Source organism: Falco biarmicus, chromosome 2 (assembly GCF_023638135.1).
Source record: "Falco biarmicus isolate bFalBia1 chromosome 2, bFalBia1.pri, whole genome shotgun sequence".
Classification (NCBI taxonomy): Eukaryota; Metazoa; Chordata; class Aves; order Falconiformes; family Falconidae; genus Falco; species Falco biarmicus.
Window position 1 is genome coordinate 19,667,698 of NC_079289.1, and position 27,939 is coordinate 19,695,636.

At 40.9% G+C, this 27,939-nt stretch overlaps 2 protein-coding genes across 11 annotated transcripts in view; one reads left to right on the forward strand and one right to left on the reverse strand.

Moving 5' to 3' along the window:
* On the forward strand, positions 1-25,054 carry MPHOSPH8 (M-phase phosphoprotein 8; the record flags this gene model as incomplete). Its single annotated transcript, XM_056328563.1, has 13 exons — positions 1-780; positions 5,611-5,766; positions 6,655-7,506; positions 10,944-11,046; positions 12,844-12,969; positions 13,056-13,144; positions 14,281-14,421; positions 15,254-15,340; positions 17,381-17,535; positions 19,557-19,711; positions 21,027-21,154; positions 21,825-21,908; positions 22,757-25,054. Coding segments are annotated over 13 exons (2,898 nt in total), but the record flags the coding sequence as incomplete, so codon positions are not given.
* Positions 25,055-25,078: 24 nt separating this feature from the next.
* Positions 25,079-27,939, reverse strand: part of PSPC1 (paraspeckle component 1) — a 68,153-nt gene continuing 65,292 nt past the window's right edge. For 6 of the 10 annotated variants that reach the window (XR_008820194.1, XR_008820193.1, XR_008820188.1 and 3 more), the window contains one exon: positions 26,057-27,227. The gene's annotated coding sequence lies outside the window, so the exon portion shown is untranslated. Of the gene's footprint in view, positions 25,882-26,056; positions 27,228-27,939 lie in introns of those variants that run through there. The other 4 variants (XR_008820186.1, XR_008820185.1, XR_008820181.1 and 1 more) reach the window with 4 other exon arrangements.

Here is a 27,939-nt window from a genome sequence, read left to right on the forward strand (position 1 = left end):
GCCGGGCCCACCCGGGGCGCCCCGGCCCTGGCGGAAAAGCGAGCGGCGCGAAGGCGCCTTTGGGCCCTGGGTGCCGCCGGGCTGCCGCCAGCGGCGGGCCATCGTGGGGGGCCCCTCGGCCTCGCTTTCGGGGGAGGGGCCGCCGCCGCCGCCACACGCAGACAGGCAGCTCCGGCCGCCGCTCGGCCGCCTGACTCGCCGCTCCCGCCGGCAGGCGGCCCGCCCCGGCAGGCAGCCCGCCCCTGGCGAGCCCCGCCCCCGCCTGCGGGGCGCGAAGATCCGGCGGGAGCCCGCGGTCCCGGGCGAGCGGCCGCCCCCCGCGCCAGCCCCACCGGGGCCTCCCGCCGGCCCTGCCCATTGGCTGCCGCGGGCCACCGCGCTGAGGGCCCGAAGGCCTCCGGGCTCGGGGCCCCGCCCCTGTGCGTCACGGGCTGGCGGGACGCCGATTGGCCGGGCCGCCGCCTCGCTGCCTCCTCGCCCGGCGGTGGATGTCGCAGCCGCTTTTCACCGTTGTCGTTTGAAATTCGGCCCAAAATGGCGGCGGCGGCGGCCGGGAGCGGGGCTGAGGCGGCGGCGGCGGCCAGGCTGGAGGGGGCGGAGGAAGAGGAGGAGACGGCGGCCGCGGCGGGGGATGGGGAGGGAGACAGTAGCGAGGCTGGTAAGGCGGCGGGCGCGCTGGCGGCAGCCGGCGGCGAGAGCGAGGAGGAGGAGGAGGACGAGGAGGAGGAGGACGAGGACGTGTTCGAGGTGGAGAAGATCCTTGACGTGAAGACCGAGGGGGTGAGGACGCGCTGGCAGGCGGCGGCGACCCGGGCCGCTCTCCCGGGGCGGCGGCGGGGTCCCCCGGGCGATGTGGCGGCGGCAGGGCCTGCGGGGAGGCTGCCGGCCGTGCGGCGGCGGGGCTGGCGGGCAGCCCTGCTGGGGCCGGCGGTGGCTGCCGGGGCTCGGGTTTCGCCCCGCTCGCTGCGGAGGTGCGCGGCGGGCCCGGGCCGGGCGCTGGCGGCGGGGCGGGCCCGGGCCGGGCCGTTCCCTCGCAGCCTGGGCGCGCAGGCGGTGCGGGCAGCTCGGGCAGAGCCTCCTCCGCCGTCTGTCGCACCGGGGCGAGAACCCTGCGGGTACAGGTCCGTTGTAACCGTAATTTAAAATACGTTGCGGGCAGCTTTGAAAGGGAACTCTTGGATCTTAAGAGTTTTGACTAAAGAGACTTAATCTGGAATATCTTTGTTAAGTTGGCGTTTGGGTTTTTTTTTGTCTGCATTGTTAAACCACTCTGCTGTTAGGGCTGACCTGCAGTAGTGTTTTGATATAAAGTGTTTGCAGAAATGGGCAGGATTGACTGTAATGGGGAACATGGAGGTGGTTTCAAGTGAATTATGTTTACTGGCATATAAAATGTGTGAATAAGACCTCTTAGAATAAAAGGAACTTTTTCAATTAACATAACTAGCAGTAGTGATCTTTGTTTAGACACAAATCTCATACCTTCTTTCTTTGAAAGCAGCCTAGACTGGTTGAAGTTCTAGATTTTCCTAAACCTCAAATGCAGCGCATAAGTAATGCACTGCTTTTTTTTTTTTAATGATTTTGTGTCTGAAAGTTGTTTTAACTAATTTTTGGGGTTTATTTGAGGTTTCAGTGAGGTACATGATAGTGTAGAAATAGCGTAAAACATCAGGGTTTTGAAACCCTTGGGTTGGACAACCTTCAGATGAAGAATTTCTTATTTGTGTTACTATCATGATTAGGTTGTACCTTGGCTGAAATATCTTGATGGTTGAAGAATATTACACTTTCAAGGTAACACAGTATTTATAGCTTTACCAGTATGCGGGGTTGGTCAAAATAGTAAGTCAGGCTTGAAAACAAGAGGGCTGATTTTCTCCCCTCACCCCCGTGATGGAACCTAAAATAACCTGTATAGTGGTGGAGCAGAGGGAGTCATACCATTCCACAGACTTGTAAGAGTACCGGAATACAACGAGTACCGTCTCTTACAAAGGTGTGTTAAGCACCCTCCTCCAAGCAGCCTGCCTGGCAGCGGTTGTGCTTGATGTTTCCAGGCTGGGTCAGTGCAGTTAGCTTTAGCGTATGCATGTGCCTTACCCGCTGTGTGTTGGTTGTAGCTTTGTAGCGAGGAGTCCACTTGCACCCAGACACCTTTCCATGGCTCTTTGGTGGGGGCCATGCTCCTGTGCTTCAGAAATAGGCAAGCCAGATACTTGCACCCAATCTTAAATTCTGAAATGGCTGGGAAAAGTGGTATGTTATATTCAGAGGAGTGTATTTTATGTAATCTGCTTCACACTAGCTGTTCCCAGCTTGCAGATTCCCAAGTCTGATACAAAGTCGAAGCAGATACATCAAGTCTGCCACTGTCCAGCTGTCTTGGTTTAACCCCAACTGGTAGCTAAGTACCACACAGTTGCTTGCTCGCTCACTCATTGAGCATGACATCCTGTGGTTGGGAATACCTCTTTGGCTAGTTAGGGTCAGTTGTCCTGGCTGTGTCCCAGTTTTTTGTGGCATTCCAGCCCTCTCCCGGCAAGGCCGGAGAAGCCGAAAAGTCCTTGACTTAGTATAAACATTACCTAGCAACAACTAAAAACATCAGTGTGTTATCAACCTTGTTCTCACAAAAAAACCCCGCGGTACTGCATTAGCTACTGAAAAGAAAATGAACTCTATCCAGTTGACATTAGAACACCAGCACATCATAAGGCCAGTCAGTGTGTTCCTGTGTCACAGCTGCAGAAGCAGAACTGGAAAGCACCACACAGAGAAGCTCTTTTGATTTGCAGTCGTGATGTTGCTGGAGCTGCTAGTAGTGGTAGCATGAGAGACAGCATTCCTGGGATGGGATTGGGCTGGGAAGCTAAGAGCTGCTGATACATGAAATGTTAACATGTCCTATTTAATAGAACAAGCAATAAAAGTTTGGAAATGTTTCCTCTCAGTGTATCTAGAAAGCCTTTCATGCTGTACCACAGTTACACTACAACAGCAGGCTCCAGTGCAATCGTGACATTCCCCAGTGGAAACGAGTAACCTTAATTCTGTTCTTTAATGACATGGGCAGTGTTCTTTAATGACAAATCATTTCCACAGGAATTGGTTCTAGCCATCACTAGTTCTTGTAGAAGCTACAGCAGTATAAAAATGCTTGGAAGTTTGCTATTATTTGTAAGTGATACAGAGGAAAGAAACAACAATGTTGAGTAAAAGTGTGAGGTGTGTATTTATCTTTAGTATGGTGATCAATCAGCCTTCACTTAAGCTGCATTTTTGTATCACTTGGCATACTGCATGTAGAATCATTCCGCAGCCAAATAGTCTTACATTTGCATACATTTTTTTATCCAGCTTTCTCAATTAATTAAAAAAGGACTTCTAATTTGTTTTGTACCTGAGTTACAAGGGTGTAACAAGTCGCTCTGCAGCTAACTGGAGTCCTGTATCTCAACTGACATAAAACTGTGCCACCAGAAAGGTGAGAGGCTAGTTGGGAGGAAGGAGTCTTGTGGGAAAGGAGCTTGGAGTCCCCACAGGCAAGCAAGTTGAACATGAGTCAGCACTTCTTACAGTAAAGAAGGCTAGCAAGCATCCACGGATGTAGCCAGCAGGTAGAGGGAGATGCTGCTTCTCCGTACTGCTGAGATGCATCTGGAGCACTGCATCAAGTTCTGAGCTCCCCAGGACAGAGGAGAAGTGGACGTACTGGAGTTCGCTAGGTTATGGAAGCACTTTAAGGAGCTGGAGCACAGGAGGCTGAGTGAGCTGGGTTTACTCTGCCTTAAGAAGAGAAGGATCGGGGGCGATCATAGGGGCAGCTATATCTACTTAATGGGAGGGTGTAGAGAGGACAGTCAGGTTCTTCTCAGAGGTGCACAGTGAAAGGATGAGTGAGGCAGCAGACACAAGCTGGAATGCAGGGCAGTCTGAATAGATACACTTAACTGGGCAGCAGTCCAGCACATCTAAGCAGCCTGATCTATTTGGACCTGCTTTAAGCAGGGCATTTTACTTACTAATTGCGGAGGTCCCTTACATAAATTATTCTGTGACTGTAATAGGAAAGTTACTTGTCATTTATTTAATGAGTAGTCCCCTTAGGTCAACAGAATTTTGAAAACTTAATTCCTAAATCAAGAGTGTATGGTTAAGCTAAATTATAAGAGAAGTATTATATTAATGGATCTGAATATAAGCTATTTGTTTTTATGTCTGTGAAGCAAAATATACAAGATTGTCAGTGGAGTTGATTGCTAAAGTTTAATGGTGTGTATATATATATATATACACTTGGCCAAAGGTTAATGGTGCTCAGGCAAAAGTGTAAATTTAGAGATATAAATACATTTAAATAGTAAGTGTCAAATGGCATCTGTTTTGAAGCTTTCCTTCTTCAGGCCTGGTTAGCAGTGTAAGATGCTATTATTTTACCTCTCCAAAGGAACATGCTTTTCTTAATACATTTGCTAATACTTTTTTTTTTTTTTAGTAGAAGTTCAGGGATGGCTACATTGCTTCATATTCATTATTAGCTTTTTTATCTGGATAGTGGATTTTCTTAGGTTTGATGCTAACTTTTGTCATACATCTATTTAAAGACGCCGTGGATTTAACAGATAAAGGTAGCTGCATTGATTTCATAGGACATGTCTCTTTTTCAGTTAAGCTTGGTCCAGGAGGCCCTGAGCTGCCACTTGTCTGGCTCTAACAGCAACATGCTGCGTCTGAGCTAATAAGCCTTGCCTCTCAGCAAGAAAAGGAGTCTTATCTTGAGAAACATAAGGATTCAGAGTACTTAATTTGCTTAGGAGAAAGGCAAGAGATAATTTGGTGGAAAGGTTGTTTATTTTGTAGTTTTAATGGTAAAAAACTAATCTAGTGAAAAAAAGCTAGAGACTAAAAGGTGTAATTTCATCCTGTGGTGAAGTTAAATACCGTTGACATGATTGTTCTAAGGCTTTCATACATAATCTGTTAACAACATGTTTGCAACTAACTCACTGAGACACACACACCCAGATTTTATCCAGGCTTAATTTGATCCGATTGATGGTTTGTTTTGGTTTTTTTTTTTCCCCTAATTGTTAGTATTTCAGTTTATCAAAAATGGCCTTGATTACAGATCTAACATAAGTTTTGAATTCCAATATGAGACTAGGGGAATGGTGTTAATGCATTAAATCTTAAGGTTTTATGTGAACTTCTTCAGCAAGTAGAAGCAATTCAAGCTTGATGTTTTGGTAGAGGAAGTATTAGAACTTTACCAAGAAAATTTTCATAACTGTCAGAAAATCCATTTCAGTAAAATGACTGAGAATTTATGATTTGTACATTGTAACTGTGGTTCTGAACAAATTTTAGATATTACAAATATTTTGGATAAAACCACTCCAACTACTGAAACATTTTACAAGCAACTTTAGTTGACTATGTGATGCAGATGGAAATAATTGTGGGAATTCTTAGGTCAACATTGGATTGAACTCCAGTTATATTCATTTATATATACACAAAAGGATATATCCACTGAGATCCCCAAGAATTGAGTAGATGATGCAATACTGTGCTGTATTATATTGAATGTTGGGTTTTTTCTTACAGGGTAAAATTCTCTACAAAGTACGGTGGAAAGGATATACCTCTGATGATGATACATGGGAACCAGAGGTTCATTTGGAAGACTGCAAAGAAGTGCTGCTCGAATTTAGAAAAAAAATAGTGGACAATAAGCCTAAACCTATTAAAAAAGACGTACAGGTGTGTTTCACTTTCCAGTGTCTGACACTGAAGACATACTCCCTGTCTAGGCTTTGCTAGTGGGTGGAGGGAGAAGGGAAGACATTTTGGATATGGAATTAAGAAAACTTAAAAGAATCTCTGATCTGAAAATGTTTTTTGTTTCATAAGAAACTGAATAGTGTTGCTGCTCTCTGGTTAGGGATTTTTTTGTTAATTGACAAGTTTGCTTGTAGACTCTGAATCCATGTAAACTTTCTTTCAGCTTTTTAATGATGTTATAGACATTACATAAATTATGTGCAGTCATTTTTGCCTTTGGCAACGTAAACAACGCCCTTTCCCTGCCCACATGCATACTGTCTTGTCAGTGAAGTTGTGTACTGCTTAACTTTTCACCCTCCTGCTTTGTGTAGCAGATGAGTGAATTTTTGCATGTTAACCGTTAAACATGGGAGTACAGAAAAATTAATTGCAGGAAGGCAGCATATGGCTTTTAATCTTCTTTATTAACTGCTCAGTCATTTTGAAAATTAAGCATAAGAATGTTTTTTGAAAACTGGTGCTCTGCTTCTGGGAAACCTATAGGTAAACTTTACCAAATCAGGTTAATTGTTTTCGATGTGAAATAGTGCAGATTTAGTTCTGTTCTGTAATCTGGTTGTTGGATGTCTCAGTGGTTTAAATGACTTGTCTATGTATTGATTCTCGTCCAAGCAGTTAGTAATGTAATTTAGGTAAGTGAGCTAGAATTGCATTTACAAATTGTACGATTTGGCAATGAGGAGTGAAGTGTTTAAAAATTTACTTTCCCCAAGCACCACCACTACTGTTTTTGTATAGTTTACACCAAAGTAATACAGTGTAACGGGGAAAGATATCTTATTTTTTTTCCCCCCTGCCTTTTAGAAACTATCTCTAAATGATGATGTATTTGAAGCAGAGTCTGACAGTGACTGGCAAAGCGAAACAAAAGGTGATGTTTCACCAAAGAAGAAAAAGAAGTCAAAAGATGGAGAGGATAGAAGTCCAGATGATCTGAAGAAGAAGAAGTCTAAGTCTGCAAAACTCAAAGACAAACCCAGAACAGAGTGTGAGAATTCCTCAGATACTTTGGGTTTAGATTCAAAACCAAAAAAAAGGACTTTAGAAGCCAAGGAGGATTCAAAGGAGCCAAAGAAGCAAAGGAAGGAAGATACTAAAGAAATCAAGAAGAAGAAGGGAGAAGTTAAAGATTTAAAAATTAAATCTGAAGAAGATTATAAAGAAAACAAAAAATCACGGAAGGAGAAGCATGGAGATGTTCAGTTTGACTCAGAATCCAGTACTCTAGATGATGTATTTTTTCAAGGAACTGATAATGAAAGTTCAGACTTAAATTTCGAAAATAAAGATGAGAAGCAGAAGGTAGTAAGTGGAGAAGAGAGACTGGAACAAGAAATTGCTGAAAAAAATTCCATTGCTGACAGACATCTTGATGGATCAGCGAGTAATGAAGATGATAGTATTGATGCTAAGGTTAAAAGAAAAAAGAAAAAAATTGAGAAAGTTGAAGATTATAAAGAGGAAGGTAGAAAAGTGGAAACTCAAGATAACTACTTAGAGAAGAAAAGCCTGCACAAAAAGCAGAAAGGTCAAGAAAAAGTAAAAATGGTACCGGGAGAGTTGGAGAAAGTGTCACCTGCTCCTTCACCAGTACTGAAGCGTTTGAAATTGACCGCTGATGAAAGAGGGCACAAGTCTGCCGATTCAGCTGGGGAGGTGAGCAATGTTAAGGTGTTGGGGTGAGGGCTGGGGATTAAATCAAATATCTTTGAGGTACAGATATCTCAAAAGGCTACTGTTCATGATGGTAAAGAGGAAAACTCTAATTGGGAAGTAATTGAGCTGGATGAAGCTAAAGAAAGGCCCAATGCACAATATATGGGAGAGACTGAAAATCTTCTGGATTCAGAACATTATGAAAGAGGGAACGCTTTAGGAGAGAAGGGTGTCTTTAAATGTGAAAGTATGGATTTCTCCTGTTTGTTATGTGTACTTACTTAGAATGAAATTTATTGTTTTTGCTAAGCACGCTGTCATTTTTAGCTTTGTTTCTCTACCTTTAACAGTTGCCTCAATTTGACACTTTTCTAGTTGTGTAATAAGGCATTCAGTCTTGAGCCACTTTCCATCCAACACTGCACAATGAAGTGCACTTTTGAGCTAAAACACACACTTGATGTCTCAAAAGCCAGCGACTCCGTTATACCTTATGTGCATTAGCACCTACCTGAGAATTGGAATGCTGAAATGGCTTCTGAACACAAGTCTTCCAGATAACTGGGCAGCTGGCTTGTCTTGTTAGAGTTTCTGGGATGCTTACAGAAAATGCTTAGTTTTGTGGACATGTTTTTATATTAATTACAGATGCTGTACATGTTCTAAGAAATGGGCTAAGCAAATACTGGAATATTTATTTTTACTTATTTAATGTAGTAGTGTTTTAAGAAAAGCAAGATGGTAAAGGTAAAATTAAAAAAAGGCAAAATAAAACAATATTCTTGAAATGTTTCTGAGAATATAATTTCTTTCAGCTGCTTCAGACTGTTCTAATACAGTTTGCAGTTCATAAAACTGTGGCTGCTCAGAGAACCCCCTTTCTGATTTGTAACAGGATTACAGCCGAAACACCTTGATACTTACTGGATTATATCCCACTTTTTTGGAGGCTGTAAGTCCATGGTGAGAAGTTTCCTTGGTGGGTTTAGGTGGGGTCCTCTGCTTAAGATTGTTGTACATAGAGAGTATGCCACCTTAAACATAAGGAAGTTGATTTTGGGGTAGACAATTACATGGCATAATCTGAGCAGAGCTACATGAAATGGTGTTTTTGCAGGAGCTTGGTGGTGAAAACTCTAGGAAATTAGGTTAAGCAGTTACTCTGATGCATAGCCCAGTTTCAAAACGTTATTTAACTGAAATGATGTGGCATATTACTACTCAAGTATTTTCTCATAGTTTGAGGCTGTAACATTCCTAAGAGAGAGACATCAGTGGTGATAATCAGATAAAATATTTGGAATTCTGGTCTTTACCAGCAGTATAAAAATCCTGTCACCTGAAACGTGAGGAAATCAACAGCAGGTGAAAGTTGGTTTGCTTATGGCTGTTCAGCCAGCACTCTCAATAAGTTATCTGCATGCCTTTCTCATGGAAGATCATGTGCCAAGGAAGGCATTCTGCTCTTTTGTTTTTTTAGTCTAGGAGGCTTAAACAATGTTTTATGTAACTGGTTAGTTCCTCTCCGGAGCAGCTGTGGACTTACTATATGAGTGGGCTTGGTGTGGAGAGCTCTGGAGCTTTTTTGGCTTCACTAAATTGTTGGCCCGAGCAGATGTTTCTTTTCAAATAAAATCATTGTGTATGTTTCAGCTACGTATATTTCCTTGTGTAGTTCTGATTACCGAACACTGTCACGTCATTTAATGCAGTGTTCTCTTTTTGTAGTCAGTTTGCATACTGAGCCATTCTTTCACAGAATCACAGAATGGTTGGGGTTGGAAGGGATCTCTGCAGATCATCTAGTCCAGCCCCTCTGCTAAAGCAGGGTCACCTAGAGCTGGTTGCACAGTTGTGTCCAGGTGGGTTTTAGGTGTCACCAGAGAAGGAGACTCCACAAACCTCTCTAGGCATGTTCCAGTGCTTTGTCACCCTCAAGGTAAAGAAGTTCTTCCTCATATTCAGGTGGAACTTCTTGTGTTGCAGTTTTGCCCGTTGCCCCTTGTCCTGTCACTGGGCACTACTGAGAAGAGCCTGGTCCCATCCTCTTGACACTTGCCCTTAAGATATTTGTGTGCATGGGTAAGATCCCCTCTTGGTCTTCCCCAGGCTAACCAGGCCCAGCTCTCTCAGCCTTTCCCCATAAGGGAGATGCTCCAGTCCCCTCATCAGCTGTGCAGCCCTCCGCTGGGCCCTCTCCAGTAGTTCCCTGTCTCTCTTGAACTGGGGAGCCCAGCACTGGACACAGCACTCCAGTACTCCATTTGATTTACCTCCAAAACCAAATGTGCAGTGTATGTTGTGCATCTGATTGGTATTCAGGAGTACTGATTTCAACAGCCTCTCTGCGTAGCAAGTTATCTGGTAATCCCTTTAGTAAGTGACAAAGTCTCCTCCTAAATAGTGGGCTTCTGCCAGGATTAACAGCTGTCTGTGCTACTAGTTCATCATGTCAGTGGTCAAAAGCTGAGGTTTTGGCTGGAGGGAAGAGTGGGTGAGAAAGATTAAATGTTTCCACTCTGCTAACAATTGATAAACTTCAATTAAAATGGATTCATTTGGTGTTTCTGATGTCAAAAGAAACAGTAGCATTTAATGATAAATCCAGTCTGTAGTTCTTGTAGGGATTTCTTTTAGGGCAGTTTTTCAGAAAGCCAGTGTTAGTCCATGTACCAGGGTAGTGTTGGGGACTGATACAAAGCCACGCCAAGGAGCCCTGTCCCACCTAACTCTGGAGTTTTGAATTTGCAGGCTGAATGGAGAGAGGGTTACAGGAGGAGAAAGGCAACCTTTGGTGGAGGCAGCTGATTTCTATTTTGGTGAATTTGATCATGTGGCTACATCTACCGTAAATTTCTTCTGTGATATTGCTAAGCTCAGTCTTCTCTGTAGGTTTGGGTAGATTTTTCTGAGCATGTTTTTCACAAGTGACTGTTGCCATAATGTTCTGTATGTGTGAGTCAGAAAACTTGGAACTTTCTGTATACAAATGCTTAGTTTTCTCAGTTAAGGTTCAAGTCAGTGCTATAATAACTGGTTTGAATATGGTGCTACAAAGGTGTTAAATACTTGGAAATAATTACATTCTGTTCAGGTTCAATATTTGGAAGGAATGAAAAGTTCATAATTTTGAATTTCCTTCAAAATGCTCATTTTGGCATAACTGCACCTCATAACTTAAAGCACCTTGCGTGGCTGGGATGCAGTAAAAATCTGAAGTTGTTTTATTTCGGAAAGAGTATCTCTTTTCTGTGAAGGCTTCTTCCATACTTAACTCCTGACTCACCTGTTTAATTCTTTTCTTAAGAATGTCCACAAGTCTGTTGTATACAGGTTTCAGTAGTAACAATTTTAAATACTTTTTATCGTTAGAGTGGTGAAAGGAGTTTATTTTCTGTTTTTTTTCTGTACCACTTGAATTTGATCTTTGTTTTCAGAATCAAGAGAAAGAAGTAAAGAAAACTGAAACAAAAGAAAAATCTCAAAAAAAAGAGTCTGAAAAAGAAGAAAAGAGCAGAAAAGAACAGAAGGGCCTAAAAAGTAAGTGTTAACTCTTAAAGGAGGGAAGGGAAAGACCCTTCAGGACATTGTCCTCTCACTTCTACAAGAGCGGTGTTGTATAGTTTTGTAACACATACCAGAAACAAAAATTTTTGCTCTTTTTTTATGAAGCAAAACTACTGTTTATATGGCTTTGTTAATTTATGCTTCATGACAGTGCTGTAAGTAGTTTCGTGTATGAAGCATGGAAGGGATGTATCTAATGTTTTTGTAGACAAGTCAAGGTCTTGCCCTTTTTCGTTTAATATTGCCAGCTATGCTTCTGTGGCATGTTTACCATTATGTAACCTTTAGAGGAATTCATCCAACTACTGGCTATTTCCAGAAGTGTTCTGATGATACTATGAATATGTGTTTAAAAAAAACCAGTAGAGGTTCCCATCAGACAAACTTCTTGCTTCTTGCTTTAGCCACGATGATGACTTATATTCTACGACCCTTAAAATACCACCAGAACTGGATGATTCGATACATGAAGAAAAATGTCTAGGTTGTATTTCTGTTCGTAATAATATAATGGAGTATTAATGTTGCCACTTTTGATCTCAGTAAAATTCCAGATGATTTTAATCAGAATAAATTCCCGCACTACTATGATGAGGATGAACTGAGGAGAACTAGGTAACTCCACCTTTGATAATCATGAACGGTTATAGGAGGAGCTGTGAAGCTTCAAACAGCTGTTGCTGGAGAAACATCTTTCGCTTAAAGTACCGTAGATACTTACAGTGCATAAGAAAATTAGTAACAGGATGCTTAATTATCCCTTACACAACATGTATCCTTTGTTCATCACAGATACTGCACCATATTTTGAAAGTAGTAATTTATGCATAATTCTGAACTGTCTTTCTTAAAAAGAAGAATGTACCGTGTTGAAGGCAGTTAGAACTCAGACTTGCCAGGGTGGCTGGAGGTGAACTAACTCTCCCCGAGTTTTCACTTACGTTGTTAAGGTTGCTCCTACGTGTCAGCAATGATTAACTTATGGAAAGAGAACAGACCTTTTCTGAGTGGACCCTGGTCACTCAAACTTTGTTATGTAATAGTCTTTAGTGGCTCAGGTAGTCACTCTTGATAACTGTCTTAATGTTCTAGGCTTTAAAGACATCAAAAGTGCATTTGACTTGTTTAACGTGGTTTCAGAAGAAAAAAGTGAGTATTCTGAGAATAACTGCAGAAGAGAAGAATCTTTGCTAGAGTATAAATTCATAGAAGAATTAAAATAAAAAGACAGCAAGGTGTACAAGGGAAGGAGGAACATAAGAGGCTAAACAGGCACATGGACTTACATTGATACAGAAGGTGATCGAGAAGTAGTGAATGTGTGTCAAATGGAGAACTCCGGTGAGCAGCGATGCAGGGGAGAGTTGAGCACTGGCAGTTAGCATTTTCTCCATTCCTGCTTGTGTCTTTTAGTGCTCCAGTTCTTGTCTCCACAGGAGGTTGAAAATGTTTTCTTTTGAAACTGACAATTTTTCAGTGTGTTTCCAGTGTGTTTCTGCTATTACAGTAATGGAGTGTTCACCATCTCTTACCACTTCAGCCTAATTTATTACAACAAATAAGCAGTTTGTTTCAAGTAAAAGCATTTTATGTCTGTTTGTAATGTAGCCTTCATTATTTGGAACCGTTCCACACTGGCTTCCAGAGTAATGAATGAGAAGTAGTATCTTAAGCTACTGATCATTGAAGCAATGGCAAGCAATAAATGGTTTGGGAATTTGTAACTTATTTCATGTTTTTTTTTCTTCCATGAAATCCAATACATGATAGATGGCAAGCAACAAGTCTTGAGTTTGGGTATGGACATGCAGTTAGAATGGCTGACGCTAGAGGACTTTCAGAAGCATCTTGATGGAGAAGATGAGAATCATGTGTTAACAGAACCGATATCAAGTAGTGAGTAGTTGCTGGGAGGAAGGGACATTTCTTAGCTGGTGTTTCAAAGTGAAATATTCTGTAACTGCATTGAATTTATTTTCTAGCTCTCCTGAGGGATGCTGTTAAAAGTGGAGATTATATGACAGTAAAGATGGCACTTTCTTCAAAGGAGGAATATAATCTGGATCAAGAGGTAATTCCTCTGCAATAGAAGTACTGGAGGGGGGCAGGAGGGAAGAGTACAAATTTGGATTGTTAGAAAAGTTTTTCTGTCTGGCTAGTAGCAGATTTCTGTCTCGCCATGGGGAAAAAAGCACAGGGTAAGAAAAGCGAGTATAGAATTTGAGGCTTCGGTATTTGTCACCCAGTTTCTTCCAAAGGAAAAATCAAGTCTGTATGAAGCATCCCAGTAGCTGGATTTGCAACAGGTTTGCCCACTGGATTTAACTGAATATTAAATGTAGAACTTTACGTGGTATGAGGAATGATTATACCTGTCAGGCCAAGTGGCTGAACTTTGTAAAACACGTATACATGGAAAAAAAAATATTTGAATGTTGTGTTTGACAGACTGGGACCACGTCTCTCTGTGATCAGTATTTTCTGCCAGTTCTTCATCAGCTGTGTTCTTACTGTTTTTTCTGTCAAGGTTCTATTTTCCTGTTAAATAGTACTGTAGTTCCATTTTTGAGGATTGCAGTCCGATATCAGTGTTTCACTGGTTACCTTGTGTAGTTGTATTATATAGCATTTTGAGAACTATGTATTATGCCAAGACTTCTGTAGTGTAGCAGAAAAGATGCCAAATCAACTCCTGAGGCAGGCATGTGTTTTTTGAATTGTAGTGTCTGCTGGAAAACGCAGGAACGAATGAGGAGACAGACCACTCACAGAAGTCTCTTCATACTTTGATAAAACTTAAAAGCAGTGTTGTGGTAGCAACTAATTTGAGCCGTTGTGGTTTTCTTCCAGTGGCTGCTGATGTCTTTTTCCACTGCCTTGCTGTCTTCCTCATCCTCAGATAGCTTGCTGCCTTTCTTCCTGGCTCATTCTGTTTTTCATGCTTCTTGTTTTGGTCCTTGGAATGTTATAGATTTTGCAGATTATGGAGTTCAGAGGGTGGGTCCTGTGGACAGAAGTGGGAGGCGATAGTTTATTGGTGTCTGGCAGCCGTCTACGTGTGAATTTTGTTGGAGGGGGGGAATCTTTATGAAACCTGTAGACTCATTTGCAATTTTTGTCTTGCGGCTTTGGTTTATCTTGAAGTATTTGATTTTTTAAAACATTATTTATTTTGATTTTTTTTAATAGCAATGATTCTTGTTGCAGGACTCCAGTGGCATGACCCTAGTAATGCTTGCTGCTGCCGGTGGGCATGATGACCTTCTCCGTGTCCTAATCAGGAAAGGAGCTAAAGTTAATGGTAGACAGAAAAATGGAACAACTGCATTGATACATGCAGCTGAAAAGGTTGGCTTGGTTATTGTCATGTTTGTGGTTCTTGGTTGTCTTACTCATGTTTAAGAGTGGTACACAATTCCGTTCCTTTGGATGATGCCTAAAAAGTAGTTAGCAAATTTAGCAGGGTGACCTTATCTGCCTAATGTCAGCAGCTGTGGTTACTGTGTTGTAGATAAATTCTGATCACAAACCCTGCCCTGAGTAGAGAGTATCATAGAGCTGCTGCCGAGAGGGAAAGTGGAGACAAAGGATGTCTCTGAATTTGTCTGTCGTAGGGGCTAAAGTTTCCTGGTTTCCTGTGTTAGAATTGCTTAGGATCTCTGGCTACACAGGATGCAAACATGGGAGACTTAGAGAGCAAATCTCTGATTAAGCATGGTTTACTATTTGAGAGTTGGGAGATGGAGACGGTGCAAGCCCTTCTCAAACTAAGACCAACTAGACTAGCAAGTTAGAGGATGTTTCATGGGTGCAGTCTTCTGTTCAAGTTGGTTTATTTGTTTTCCCATGTACAGTAGATATAAGGCCAAAAGGGAGCTTGGTTCCAGTTTGTTGATTAATGCAAACATAGTTTTCTTCCTGTGGTATTCACTACTGCAAGATTTAGGAAAAAGTAAGACTTGTGAAGACTCGTGGCTATCTACTTGCCTGAGTCTGAATTGCTCTTCATTAGCCATGGGAGAGCACAGTGTTGTGTCATGCCTCATGCTTTGGATTTTACTGATGGATTTTAAATAAACACCACTTTAGGTTCTGAAACAAAACCAGAATATTTTCTATTTATTTGTCTTGTGGTTTTGTGTTGGTTTGATTTTTTTTTTTTTTTTTTTTTTTCTTCCAGAACTTCCTAACAACAGTAGCTATTCTCCTGGAAGCTGGGGCGTATGTGAACATGCAGCAGAGCAGTGGTGAAACTGCTTTAATGAAGGTAAATTCAATGTTTGTCCTGACGTGGTTTAATAGTGAATACTTTTGGCAAACTAGTAAAACGTAAAAGCATATTTGTAAGGTCGATTTAGGGAACATGTACTATATTTGAAATAAAAATGCTACTCTTTATTCTAGGCAGTGTTTTAATCCATTTTAAGAAACGTAGTGTTATATCTAAACGATAAATGCAGAGGCATCAGCATGGAGTGCTAAATGTGGCTCATCGTTCTCTTCCATTTTTTGGCTTAAAGAAATGCAGATGTGGTCTTAAAACTGAGATAACTGGTTGTCAGCAGGAAGAGAAAAATTCCAGAAAATAGTATCTTTCACTTGGCTGATTGTCTTGCTAGATCTTCACTTGCTGTGATTGACTTCTGCTGTTTCATGGCAGGGCAGAAATTAAATAACTGGTTTGCAGTCTCCTTCCCACTGCCTGTTGTGTACTTCTTCTACCTCCCCCCACCCCCAGGAAGTTGTTAACTTATTTTTATATTATTATTATTAATTTTATTGTAATGGGAAAATTGTAAGACATTTAAAAGCGCCTGTGCTCCTCTTTAAAATTTTTTTTTCAGTATCAAATAATTTCACCAAAGTTCCTCTTCCTGGTAAACTTGCTGTATTTATACATAGGCAGTTTGTTCACAGAAGAGGTTACAAAAGTTTCTGTGTCCAAGACAATGTGGTATTATTTCTCTTCTATCTTCTGGAAGGTTCAACAGATGTTGGAAATTCACATTTTCTGTAAAGAAAATGGTAACACCCTTGTGGTTTCCTCAGCCAGTTCAGTCCAAAATGTCCTCATAATTTGGCTGCCTCCATGAACCTCAGTTTTGACCTTCCATTGTTTTTAAGGCTTTTATTAGTGTTTGGTGCACAGCTGTACATACTTTCTAATTGGCAGCCTACGGTGTCTTATTCTGGGTGTTTGCTGTGTAGATACAAAGAATAGGGGCTTCATTTCCAGTAACTTACTGGAACAAGTTTGGCCATGTATGGATAAACATAAATGTGTTTATCTAGTCGCTCTTACTTAACCTTAGGAGTTGGATCATGCTTTGTAAAAGAGATTTTTTTTTTTAAAAAAAAAAGTCTTTGCACTTATTCCTTTCCCTGAGGTGTGTGTGATTTTTGTGGGGTTTTTGTTTGGGGGAAGGGCAGGTGGATTTATTTATTTATGAAAGATTATGGATTGAAAGCACAGATCAAAGTTCAGAGCTGAGATAAATTTGAGAATTTCACTTCTGAAAGGCCTCATGAAGATGTAAATTTCTATCTCTTGGGCCTTTCCCTAATTTGTGTGAATGAAGCGTTTGAAAACATGCAACCGAGAGCCTGTGTGTGCATTCTTCAAAGTAAAGATTTTAGTCTTTGTGGTGCTTTTGCCAACTCTTCGGCTGACATACCCTGAAATTCTTCCTGCGAGTAACATTGAACAGCCTTGTACACTTCGGCAGTTGATGTTAGTGTTAGTGATGTCTATCACTAGATGGGCAGATGATGTTAGTTACTAAGTTAGTGACTGTCTAACATAGCTAAACAATAATTAGGGCAAAATCTGTTAATTTACTACACACCTGAAGTACCATTTGAACTGAAATTCCTAGAAACAGACACTTGGTCACTGAAGTAATTCTGAATGCTTCTGCAGAAACCCATTTATTCAGGTAAACAATTGCAAGAAAGTTTACCAGTACTGAACTCCAGCAGATTAGATGTTTTTATAGAACTTTGGGAGTTTGTTTTATCTGTTTGTTTATTTTTTTCTAATTAAGTCCACTTGGTAATCCTGAGTGAAGCTGCTTCTGTGGGGTCAGGTGTGTCGTGTTGCCTGGGTAAAGATACAGTATTTATGGAGTGTTATCCTGAGTTTCTAGTTATGTTAGCATTCACAGGGCAAATACCTTGTTTTCTGAATTAGAACTAATTTTGGATTTTAATTAATTTCTATAATTCTGCTTACTCCAATGTTACTCTCTGTTCTAATGGGGGTTTTGTCATTGTTGTCCATCCTTCCATCTTCTCCCTTTCTGCACAGGCTTGTAAAAGAGGGAATTCTGATATAGTGCGGCTTATGATTGAAAGCGGAGCAGACTGTAACATTTTGTCAAAGCATCAGAACAGCGCGCTGCATTTTGCTAAACAGTGTAATAATGTACTGGTGTATGAGCAGCTCAAGAGTCATTTGGAAACGTGAGTAAACTGTTCTGGTGAAGTTTGCAATACTGTGTCATAATTTTGGTTTAAGTCAAGGGGAAGAGGGGGAGATTTCAGGAAAGAAAACATCTGATTTGGGCAGAAAACTAATAAATCCTGTAAAATTCAAATTATGTGAGCTAACAGAATTAGCAGATGCTTGCTTAAACATGTGAGTAAAAAGATGGAAAGGAGGAAAGTGGAATTACTAGAAATGAAAGATCGCTTAAACTAGAAATACTGCAATCAGGACAACTAAAAAGTGTTAAGCCCTGGGCAGTTGAATGTAAACTCTTACTGGGGCATGCCAGATAAAATACCTTGCTAAAAAGCATTAAAAAATGAGAATCAAACAGAAGAACACCAAACAAAAACACCATGAAAAGTCAGTGCAGATAGTTACAGTGTTGTTGACCCTTAAATGTCAGCTGTGAGCTGAGTGCCAGGGTAAAGCTTTTATGCCAGTAAATGATGGAAATAAGTCTTCATGGTGCAACAGAATGACCGAAGAGCAGTGCAGTCTGTGTGGTACATGAAGTGCTCGTGTCATACGGTCATGTAAAAGTATACTGAGCCGATGAGTATGGATGTTAAATGGAGACAAACATAAAGAGAAGGAGCAAGCTCTTTAAATAGAATTTTGGAGGAATATTGATAGTTAAGATACCAGGATAGACAATTGTAACCGACGATTCAGTTACCTTGTTTCAAAAACAGATGAAGCAAAAAGAAAAAGTAAAGGTGATCAGACATGGGGACTAGCTTCTGAGGATACACTGAGGGAGGTGATACACATCACCTTGGGACAGATTGAAAGGTCAAAAATTAAAATAAAACAAAAGAAAATAATCCAAAGCCATGAGACAGGTTCTGCAGGCCATCCTGTTCAATGATTTAGTGATAGGGTTGAAATGAAGGAGTATGTTTGCACAGAAAAACTGAATTATGGATCATGGTGCAGAATGCTGTTGACACAAATGCTTGGGATTTTAGAAAGGGCAAAGTAGATAGGAGAGGTGCGATTTGGCTGCAGCCTTTGGTTTTGGATGCCTCTAAATCAGATTGCTGGAAACTAGGACAGTGAACCAAAAAAAGACAACTGTTTAATTTCCTGTATTTAATACCACTTTGTCTAGCATCTGGAAACAAGGCTAGATGGGCTTCCAGGGTTGCTTTGGCATGGCAATTCTCATGGGTTTTTTCTGATGAAACACTTAAGTTGTAGGTTCTGCAGATGGTAGTCTCAGCTAGCATGGAGGGATAGTGTGCTCTAACAGCTGGAAAAGCTATAAAGCTGAGAGAATTGGGCCTTTTGCCTTGCAAAAGCATTTAAAACCCGTTTGTGTCAAAACAGTTTTCTGAAGAGGATTACTTAGTAACCCACTTGTAAAGGTGCCAAATACTGTTGGTTAATGTGGTCTCTCTTTGAAGGCTGGGCTGCTTGCTTAAATTAAATCCCCACCTTCCCAACCCAGAAAACAAACAAGAAACCCCAATGGGGCTATTTAATGGTAGTGTTGATACTTCTTCACTGCATTATTAGTAGGGTTTAACTGGGAACTGCCTATTTCCAGTTGTATTACCAGTTAAATTATACAGTGACTGACTTGTTTATTTGTATGTTGTAAATCAGCCGTGCTGGGGTAGGGGTTGTATGTTTCTGTTTAGCCACTAGGTACCTATTGATATTTTGGGGACATCTTTTTCACATAAAGAGCCTTCAAAAATACATGGTTAGTTGAAATTTTTTTTTAATCTGCTGCAGTGGCATTTATCTCAGCTTTTTAATTTTGTGGACCCGATAGATGTATTTCACAAACAGATCGCTGATCAAATGTTTTATTAATGAAGTATTGGGACCTGGGGTTCATGTATGCATAAACGCTAGTGATGAGGGCGTTCACTCCTGAAAATTGGGAATCCAAAACATCCTTTTTTGTGTCTGCACTCACCGAGTCTGTGTCTGATAAAGTAATTTTACTGTGTGAAGCAGAGGCCTCACTTGTTTGGTCTTTTAGGCTCTCAAGGGTAGCAGAAGATACCATCAGGGATTACTTCGAAGCGCGTCTTGCTTTGCTGGAGCCAGTCTTCCCAATTGCATGTCATCGTCTCTGTGAAGGGCCAGACTTTTCTACGGATTTTAACTATAAACCTCCACAAAATGTGCCAGAAGGTAGGGGGTTTGTTGTTGTGGTGGGTCTTCTGGGGATTTTTTTTTTTTTTTTTTTTAAGTAGAACAGTATATTTAGAAACTGCTTTTTAAGTCTTTGCTATGCAAAATTATTTTTGTATTACTTGTTGCCATACATTACATTAAAGATGCTCCGATTATGGAGCATAGGGAAAGCAGCAGTATCGTGATGCGTTATGAATGGGGTTTGCATGTATTTATTTTTTAAAGTTTTTATTGCTATATATACCACTTCTTTCTTCTGTTTGTGGTTCCTGTTCTCAAAGTTACATGGTTATATTAGCTAATTGACAGGAATTACAGAAAAGGCATGGTTTACCTTAGAATTATAATTTTGAAAAATATTAATCGAAGAGCATACTCTGCAAGTCTCAGTGGATCATCTTGTCTTGTAGACGGTACCCAGCACACTGGAGTGTTGGAGGATGGTCATAGCGTTGTCAGGATACAAATGCAGTCTAGAAATACTGCAAAAAAGAAGCCAGCATCAGTCAACGCTGTTTTGCCCACAGACCCTTTGACAAAGCTGGGAATCAAATTCCCAAGGTACTTAGGAATGTTTCTTTAGTACCTGGATTCCTGAAAGAATAATCTCTGATACGTGGCTGAATTGAGACGTTTTTATTCACCTTTTGAGAGTATCAGGGAAATATCTATTGATAGTGATTTTTCTCAAAGTAATAAATTAATGTGACTATGAAATACTACTTAAACTAAGATTGAAAGTGGTTGTGTCTGCCTGGTGTTCTGGTGGTTGAGATTTGTGATAGAAGTCTTCCAGTTCTTTATTATAGGTATCCTTTATAGAATTAAGAAACCTTACATAAATTTATGTATTAAACTGAGGCATTTGTGGTATTGAAGATTGTTCCGTATTGAATTTCAGTGTAGTTCATAAAGATCTTAAGTTGCCCGGGCTCAGCTGTCCATACCAAGAGAACAGACAACCCAAACCACATTAAATACTGTAGCTCTTTTTTAGGTAAACCTAAAACCACTGAGGTGAACTGCATCAAGAATTGCTGTAGCCATTTTGCTTTCCTTTCTAAGAGCCGCATAAAATTATTGCTGCTTCCAGAAATAATTCTGACCTTAACTTACTGACCAAGTCAGTCGTGTTCTGTGCTGGGATCTGGGAGACTGGATTTCTGCATGTTGCTTTGATACTCCATTGGGATTTAATATATACTATATACATACTTATTTGTACCTAACTGTCTTCAAAGGTTCAGTGTATGCAGTTCTAAATAATGGATCTTGTTTTAAATTCATGTGACTGAATTGCCTTCCCTTTCAGGATCTGGAATTCTTCTCTTTGTTTTCCATTCAAACTTTTTTGGTAAAGAAGTCGTTGCTCGGCTGTGTGGACCATGCAGTGTACAAGCTGTGGTTTTAAATGACAAATTCCAGCTCCCTGTATTTTTGGTAAGTCTTTTCATGTAACTGATTGACTGTAAAACTGCTTTTTAAAGTCTTTGTGGAGCAACTGGAGAAACCTTAGTGCCTTAATTTAGATGTTGAGTATTGTGATGAAGCATTTTTTTTAATCATGATAGGGTTGGGTTTTTTGAATGAAACTTAATTCTTTGTATATGGAGAGAACTACAAACCTTGCAGGTACTAGACTCCATAAAAATTTAGGACTTAAAAGGCAGGGGCATAGTGCTGAACAGCCTGCTTCTGGGTGGCTCTGCTTGAGCAAGGGATTGGACCAGATGACCTTGACAGGTCCCCTCCAACCTGTGACCTCAGAACTGAGGGCTTGAGCAGGCAGGTGAGAGTTCTGAATTTAAAGCTGTTTCACTACTCAAATTCACCTAGCCTCTCAAAGTTTTGGCCCAAGTAGGTTCTTAAATATTTGTTTCAACAACATACTTCGTGTGTCTAATGATTAACTTCTTTTTTTAAAAGATCTGTTAAATGTGTCACCCTGCACAATTTATGTTTTTGCTGTGGTTGCACCAAAGGTTCTTTGCAGTGTACACAGCTTTCCTTCAAAAATGCGTAGTGAAGATGTTGCGTTCTATTAGTCCACTCGCATAGCATTTTCAGACATGCCTTCCATTAACGTTGTCCATTTTCTTTTTCCTTTTAGGATAGTCACTTTATTTATTCCTTCAGCCCTACTGCAGGCCTTAACAAGCTTTTTATACGGTTGGCAGAAGCTCCTACTGCCAAGGTACACGATGTTCTCAAAATTAAATGTGCCTGTTAATTTGTACCTGTAACTCTTCTGTGGTCTAAATGCTTCTATTTGTATGTTGCAAATGTAACACTAAGGACTTCCCGTTGTCTCCTCATTCCAGTTCCATCCTGTGACACTGCCAGAACTTTGGAATGTTTCCAGGGGTGTTAATTCTGTCATAATTAAACAGTTTTGTGCTGTAGTCAGAGTAATTAATGCACCAGGATAAAGCAGTGTTACAGCTAAACATTTTCCCCATCTATATTGTGAATTTAATGACTGATAGATGCATGGGAGCATCAGTTATTTTTGGCTTACAGATGTTTTTGCTTGTGGGTTTAGGAGAACTTGGAGGTATTTAGTAGGATATGCGGTGTTTTTTAAGTAGTATGTGTAGTCTGTTGTGTTTTCCAGGTGGTTTGGGCAGCAGTCCCACTATGTGTTGCAAAATGTGTAACAGATACTGTTCTGGTAGCATTTTATCCTTGGGAGATGCACCAGTAAATGTTGTAGATCTTCAGATTTAAAACTTACACTCTTACATGTTCTGTTGTGTACATTTTTACTAAAAGTGGAAAAAATTGAACTCTTATTCAGATGGAAGTCTGTGTGTATGTCTAGTTCAGATTTGAGGCTAACTTGTTCAACCACCACCTAACGCAGCAGCATTCTGCTTGAGTGTTTTTACACGCCATTCGTATTTCAGTAGGGCTACTATGAGCTGATTTTATTAAACACAGATTGTAATTTTATTTTTTTTCTCATGCTCTTCTTACATTAGAAGAAGGGTTTAACACATTAGTTACACAATCTGTCTGTGAAACCTTTGTTTGCTTTTACAGGTAAAACTGCTAATAGGAGCATACAGAGTGCAGTTGCAGTGATCTCACAGCTGCGAGCATATCGAGCGGCCTGACACTTCTTTGGATATACTTCCGATTCCTCTTCAGAGACTGACAAAGCAGTTTGGAACTTTTTGGCACCACACTCTTAAGACTTAAGTTCCCATCTCGCTGTCACTCGTTGGCAGTCACATGGGAAGGTATGTGTTGGAGAGCAGTTGAACACACTGCACTGGTGGGACAGGGTTGTCAGCTTTTTTTTACTTTGTACAGATGTAGATGTAAGTATTCGTGCCAATACATATAATTCTGTTTTTCTTTAACATGTGAGTCCAGACTGCATATTTCAGCTTTTCCACAATGTGGAATGGTGCATATAAGAACTATTTAAGGTAACTACGTGAAATGTCTTTTTTAATAGAATGATCTTTTCCATTTGTAAACTAAAATTTTCTACTTAGACTCTAACTGTAACATTTCTATGTAAAATGCAGAAGTGTCATATTCTTGGAGCTGTGGGCAGAAATTACACTTTGAAGTCACGGCATTAGGTTTAACCTTGACTTACTGAGGGCTGTGTTCTGGTTTGAAACTGTTCCTGCTACCATCCATCTCCCGATGAGAAAGCAGTTGCACTTGGAGTGATTCCCTTTGGGCAAACACAGTAAGGTCTGCAGGCATGAACAAAGAGATCCGATAGGCTCAATTCGCAGAGGACTACAGTCAGATTCCTAGTTATATCAGTGTTTTAAAACTACTTTTGTATTAGAGAAGCAACTGATATTTTAAACACATCTTAATTTTTGAGTTCTTAATCAAGTGATATATGGGAAAACAAATACAAGCTGAAAATAGCAAACCAGAAAACTTGTAACTGCCTGAAATGTGCAGGCAATGCTTTTTGTAGACAAGAAGATGCACAGAAGATTTCAGGTTCTCAACCTGATGGATGAGAACATGTATTGTTCTTTAGTGGAGAAATTCAGTTCCTCAGTGGAAAGAGCTGCTATCTTTTTTTATTATTATTATTATTATTTAAATGACCTGTTCTATCAGATGACAACAGTTCTCTAACGGTCCTGTGCTATGATATACAAATGTAATACTTCCACACAAAGTATAGAATATTTTTCTTTGTATATTAACCCACATCTTGAAAAGAAGAAAAAAAAAAAGGGAAAAAAAAAACCCCCAACCAAACCAACCAGATTGTGCCTTTGCTGTTCTGGTTGCCATGTGTAGTTTACATGCCGCTATGTGCCTATATTATTAGCAAAACTATTGTGGATAAATTGTTAATGTATTTGAGTGCACACCATTAAAAGGGTGCAGCTGTATTAAGTATCCTTTTAAGAACTGTGACTTTTTTAAATATAAAGTTCAATTAACCAGTGTTTAATTTTTGGTTCTTGAAAGTTTAAAACTTTCATATTTAAGAGATGCCAAATGAGTAAGCACACCATTTCAATTTTGTGGAATGTCACATTAAGCTATATAAAACTAGAACAGCAACATGACATACTCATTTCTGTTTTGATTTAGAACAGTTGCCTATTTTTTTGCAAACAGTATTGATGGGATGTTAACAAGTCTGGGTTTTGCACAGACTTGGCACCTCCACCTCTCTGAAATATGTTAGATACCTCATTTTGCTGAGTGTGAACACCTGAAATGCATGAAAAGGACGGGCTGAGACTCAGGTATGTCAATACCAGTACTTGGGACTCATGTAGCTGTATTATTGTGGTTTTTTTTTTTTTTAGTCACTGTGCATAACCTTGAAAGATGAGTAAGGACAGGATATTGGTGTTTCCTTATGTTGGAGTGACAGTTTTCACTTACGTGGCTACAGCTTCCTCAGTTTACTCCTGCACTGTACACATAACGTGTATAGTGCATGTGTGGTACGCTCTGTACAGCATGTCAGTGGTAAATGTCCAAGCTCTTCAAGGTGGGGACAAAAGGTTTTTGAACTAACGTCCATATCATCTAGATGCTATTTAAAAACTGTTGCACAGTCTAATTGAGAAATGTCTAGTAATGCTCCAAGAGTTGACATAGCAAGTAGTTTGTCAAAGGCTGTTGATTTTGGGGGTTTGTTTTGTTGGGGGTAGTGTGGGTTTTTTTCTTGAGGCATTTGGGAGAGAGTGAGGAGTCCTCCAGGACATGGGGATAAAATTTGTGTTCATGATGCTTTTATTAAGGGATGGATTTTGCAGCCATCTTTGTCTTCTAGCTGGTGATACAAATTCAGAACCCATACTGAAGATGAATAAAAAGCATGTGAAAATGTTTGAAGCTCGTTTTTGTCTGATTTTATTAATATGGTTTTTATCCAGTTGCTAAGAAAAAGGTTTTGGTGGACAAAGGATGAAGAGAAAGTAGCTACAATAAAAAGCAATTCTTTAGACACAGTGGGGAAATACCTTTGAAGTACTTGCTCGGTTTCTTCTTGCTGCTGTCAGCAAGGCTAAGCAGCTGCAGTTACTATAAACTGCAGTGGCAATAAATTGTTCCGAAGGCTTGGGTGCATTCTTTCACTGCTCCATCGTCAGTATTTGCGTTCCTGGCTTCTTTCACAGGTACTGAAGGGTAGGGGGTGATGAGCTGGCCAGGGTAGGGCCCCTGTCCTTCCTGCACTGGTTTTTCTAAACGGAGGCGTTAATCAGTCTGGATGGAAGAAAGCTCCTTCTGCACAGGGAAGGGACAGCACTGAAGTGCAGCTGCCAGCTAGGACAGCTCAGAGTGCCCGAGGGCTGTCCTGAAATGTTCTGCCTGTTACCACCCTTTGCCTTCCCATATAGTGCTGGAAAAGAGCCACTGTAAAATCTTCTTCCTTTAGGTCAGTCTTCCGGAGTAGTGGCAATCCAGTCCTTGCACGACGCGTTCCTACAGCTGTGCCTTCGGTTTTGCTGGAGTCTCCCTCTGTAATGCGGGAGGTATAGTGGGAGTTTTACCTTTTAAGAATGCAAAAGAACTGTACAGGCCGTGTTTTTGGGCTGCAAGCCCATCACTGAATCCTGACACTTCCAACATTCCTCGGCTTTTGTGTGTCCCACATGAATGGGGAAAATATTTTTCAGCTTCTGAACCCATCTTGAAGTGAAAGAGAGAGGAAAAAAATACTAAAAGCGGACAAAAGACAGCACAGAATACAGCAGTCAAAATTACAGTTAAGAAGGGGGGCTCTTAGATAAAATCTCCAACACCTCACATATAGCAGCCAGGAGGACAGGAGCAGGCAGAAGATGTTTTTTTGATTTCAAGGCTGTCGTGCAGGATAGCTACCACTGATTCCCCCCCCCCCCCCCCAAGAATTTCTGCAGTACATCCTACATGACTCGAACTGTAAGGGACTCCTCTGTGGTTAGTTGCTGTTGGCACTGACTCATTACAGGAGGTGGGTCAGGCCTTACCCTTGCCGGGCTCCTCTCACGTCCGTGCTGCTCTCAGGACGACGGCAGGGGCAGCTCTGCTTTTAAGACAACCAAAACCACGAGTGCGGCTGTTGCCCCTGTTGTGCCAGCAGCTCAAATGTCTTCAACCAGAGCTGGAGGACAGTATTACCCAGGTGGTGACATCTTGATCTGCATCACAGCCCCGCACTTTCTGACAAAAAATCTTGGTCCCTGGAGCTGTTACTTATACAGGCTTCTGTAGAGAGTATGAATTTGGGGAAGAGCAGCCCCGTTAGGCCTGCTGAAGCAGCTGCGTGTCTTGCGCTGAACAGTCATCCGTATCACGAGGGAAAAGCTGCTATCCCTGCCCCAAACAGTAACGACCAGAGCCCCAGCCTGTGAAGGCTGTGCTTACATGCATATTTATTACTGTTTTAAAAAGGCTTTACAAAGCTGACTGAGACCTCCCGCTTCTGGAAAAGTCTACATGTAGGGAGATGCCAAGCATTTGAAACTTCCCTCGCTTTCCTGTCTCTGTCAGCAATACTGTCTATATACTGGAACAGTTCTTATTTCTGTAGACAGCAGGATCAAGATCCCTAAAACCGCAAGTGAACATCACCCTGCAGCCAGCCCTCAGACTGGGGCCCCTGCGTCCTCCCTTCCTGAAACAAGGGAAGACCCGTTAAGATGCAACACTTGCACTGTAAATTATACGAGACTTCCTCACGGCTGTGCACCTCTGAGATGAGCCTGGCTTCATCTTCTCTACCCCCTTCCATCACACAGCTCAAGTAGGATTTCCAACCCCCCACCTCCTGTTTTTCAGACTGAACACCCCCCACTGCCTGTCTCTAACCTCCCCATCGCCTTGGTGGCTTCTGCTGGCCTTGTTCCCATATACCTCTTGGCTTCAGGAGCCCAGAATGTCGCTGGACACCTTCGTCTTCACTTGTCCCAGATGAGCTTCTTCACAACCAGTCATTCATGTTAATTCAGTACCCGCTACAGGACTTTGCATTTGCCCTTACTGAACTCTGCAAGGTTGCTGTAAGGCCCTCAATTCTTGTTTACTGTGTTGTTGATTTCAGGAAATAGAAAATAAATATCCTGTTAGTCACTGATTAATTTGGAAGAGTTTTATAGTAGATTAAGAAACCCTGAAAAAACCCTGCAGGTACATTACAGTGCAATGTTAAAAACTCATTGCATCAAAATTATTTTTTCATTATTGATTTCATTTATGGTTTTTGTTTGTCACCTTTTTATTGGGCTACATTAAGACAGCAGGCATTTTTATCATAATTACCAACTAAAATTTACTGCGCACAGTGAAATCTTACTGCAGCTTTAATCTCCCCATTCATTAACATTTCCTTCCAATCCTTTTCAGCTGTTGCAGGCTGACACCGATAGAAGAATTATTTAAAAAATAAAAAAGTCTAAATATCTATAGTGAAAAGCAACAAAATTTGAAAAACGGATGTAGCTGATCCTTACAGTTAACAAAACGAGGCCTTGGGGAAAAGGAATACATACCATTAATATGTCAAGGTGGGGCATAACAAGGTAAGCTCAAGGAGGACCAAATGGTCACTAAGACCAAACAGAAAATAGTTTGAACTATCCTTATTAGCATACTAGAAGTTCCACTCCCTACTAACAAAGCCCCCTCCCCACAGAACATGCAGGCTGGAAAAAAGAATGCTGTACCTGTAGATGGAGACAAGACTTGTAAGAACCCATAAAAGAAAACCAAGTGTGACTAAACACAACTGCAAACAA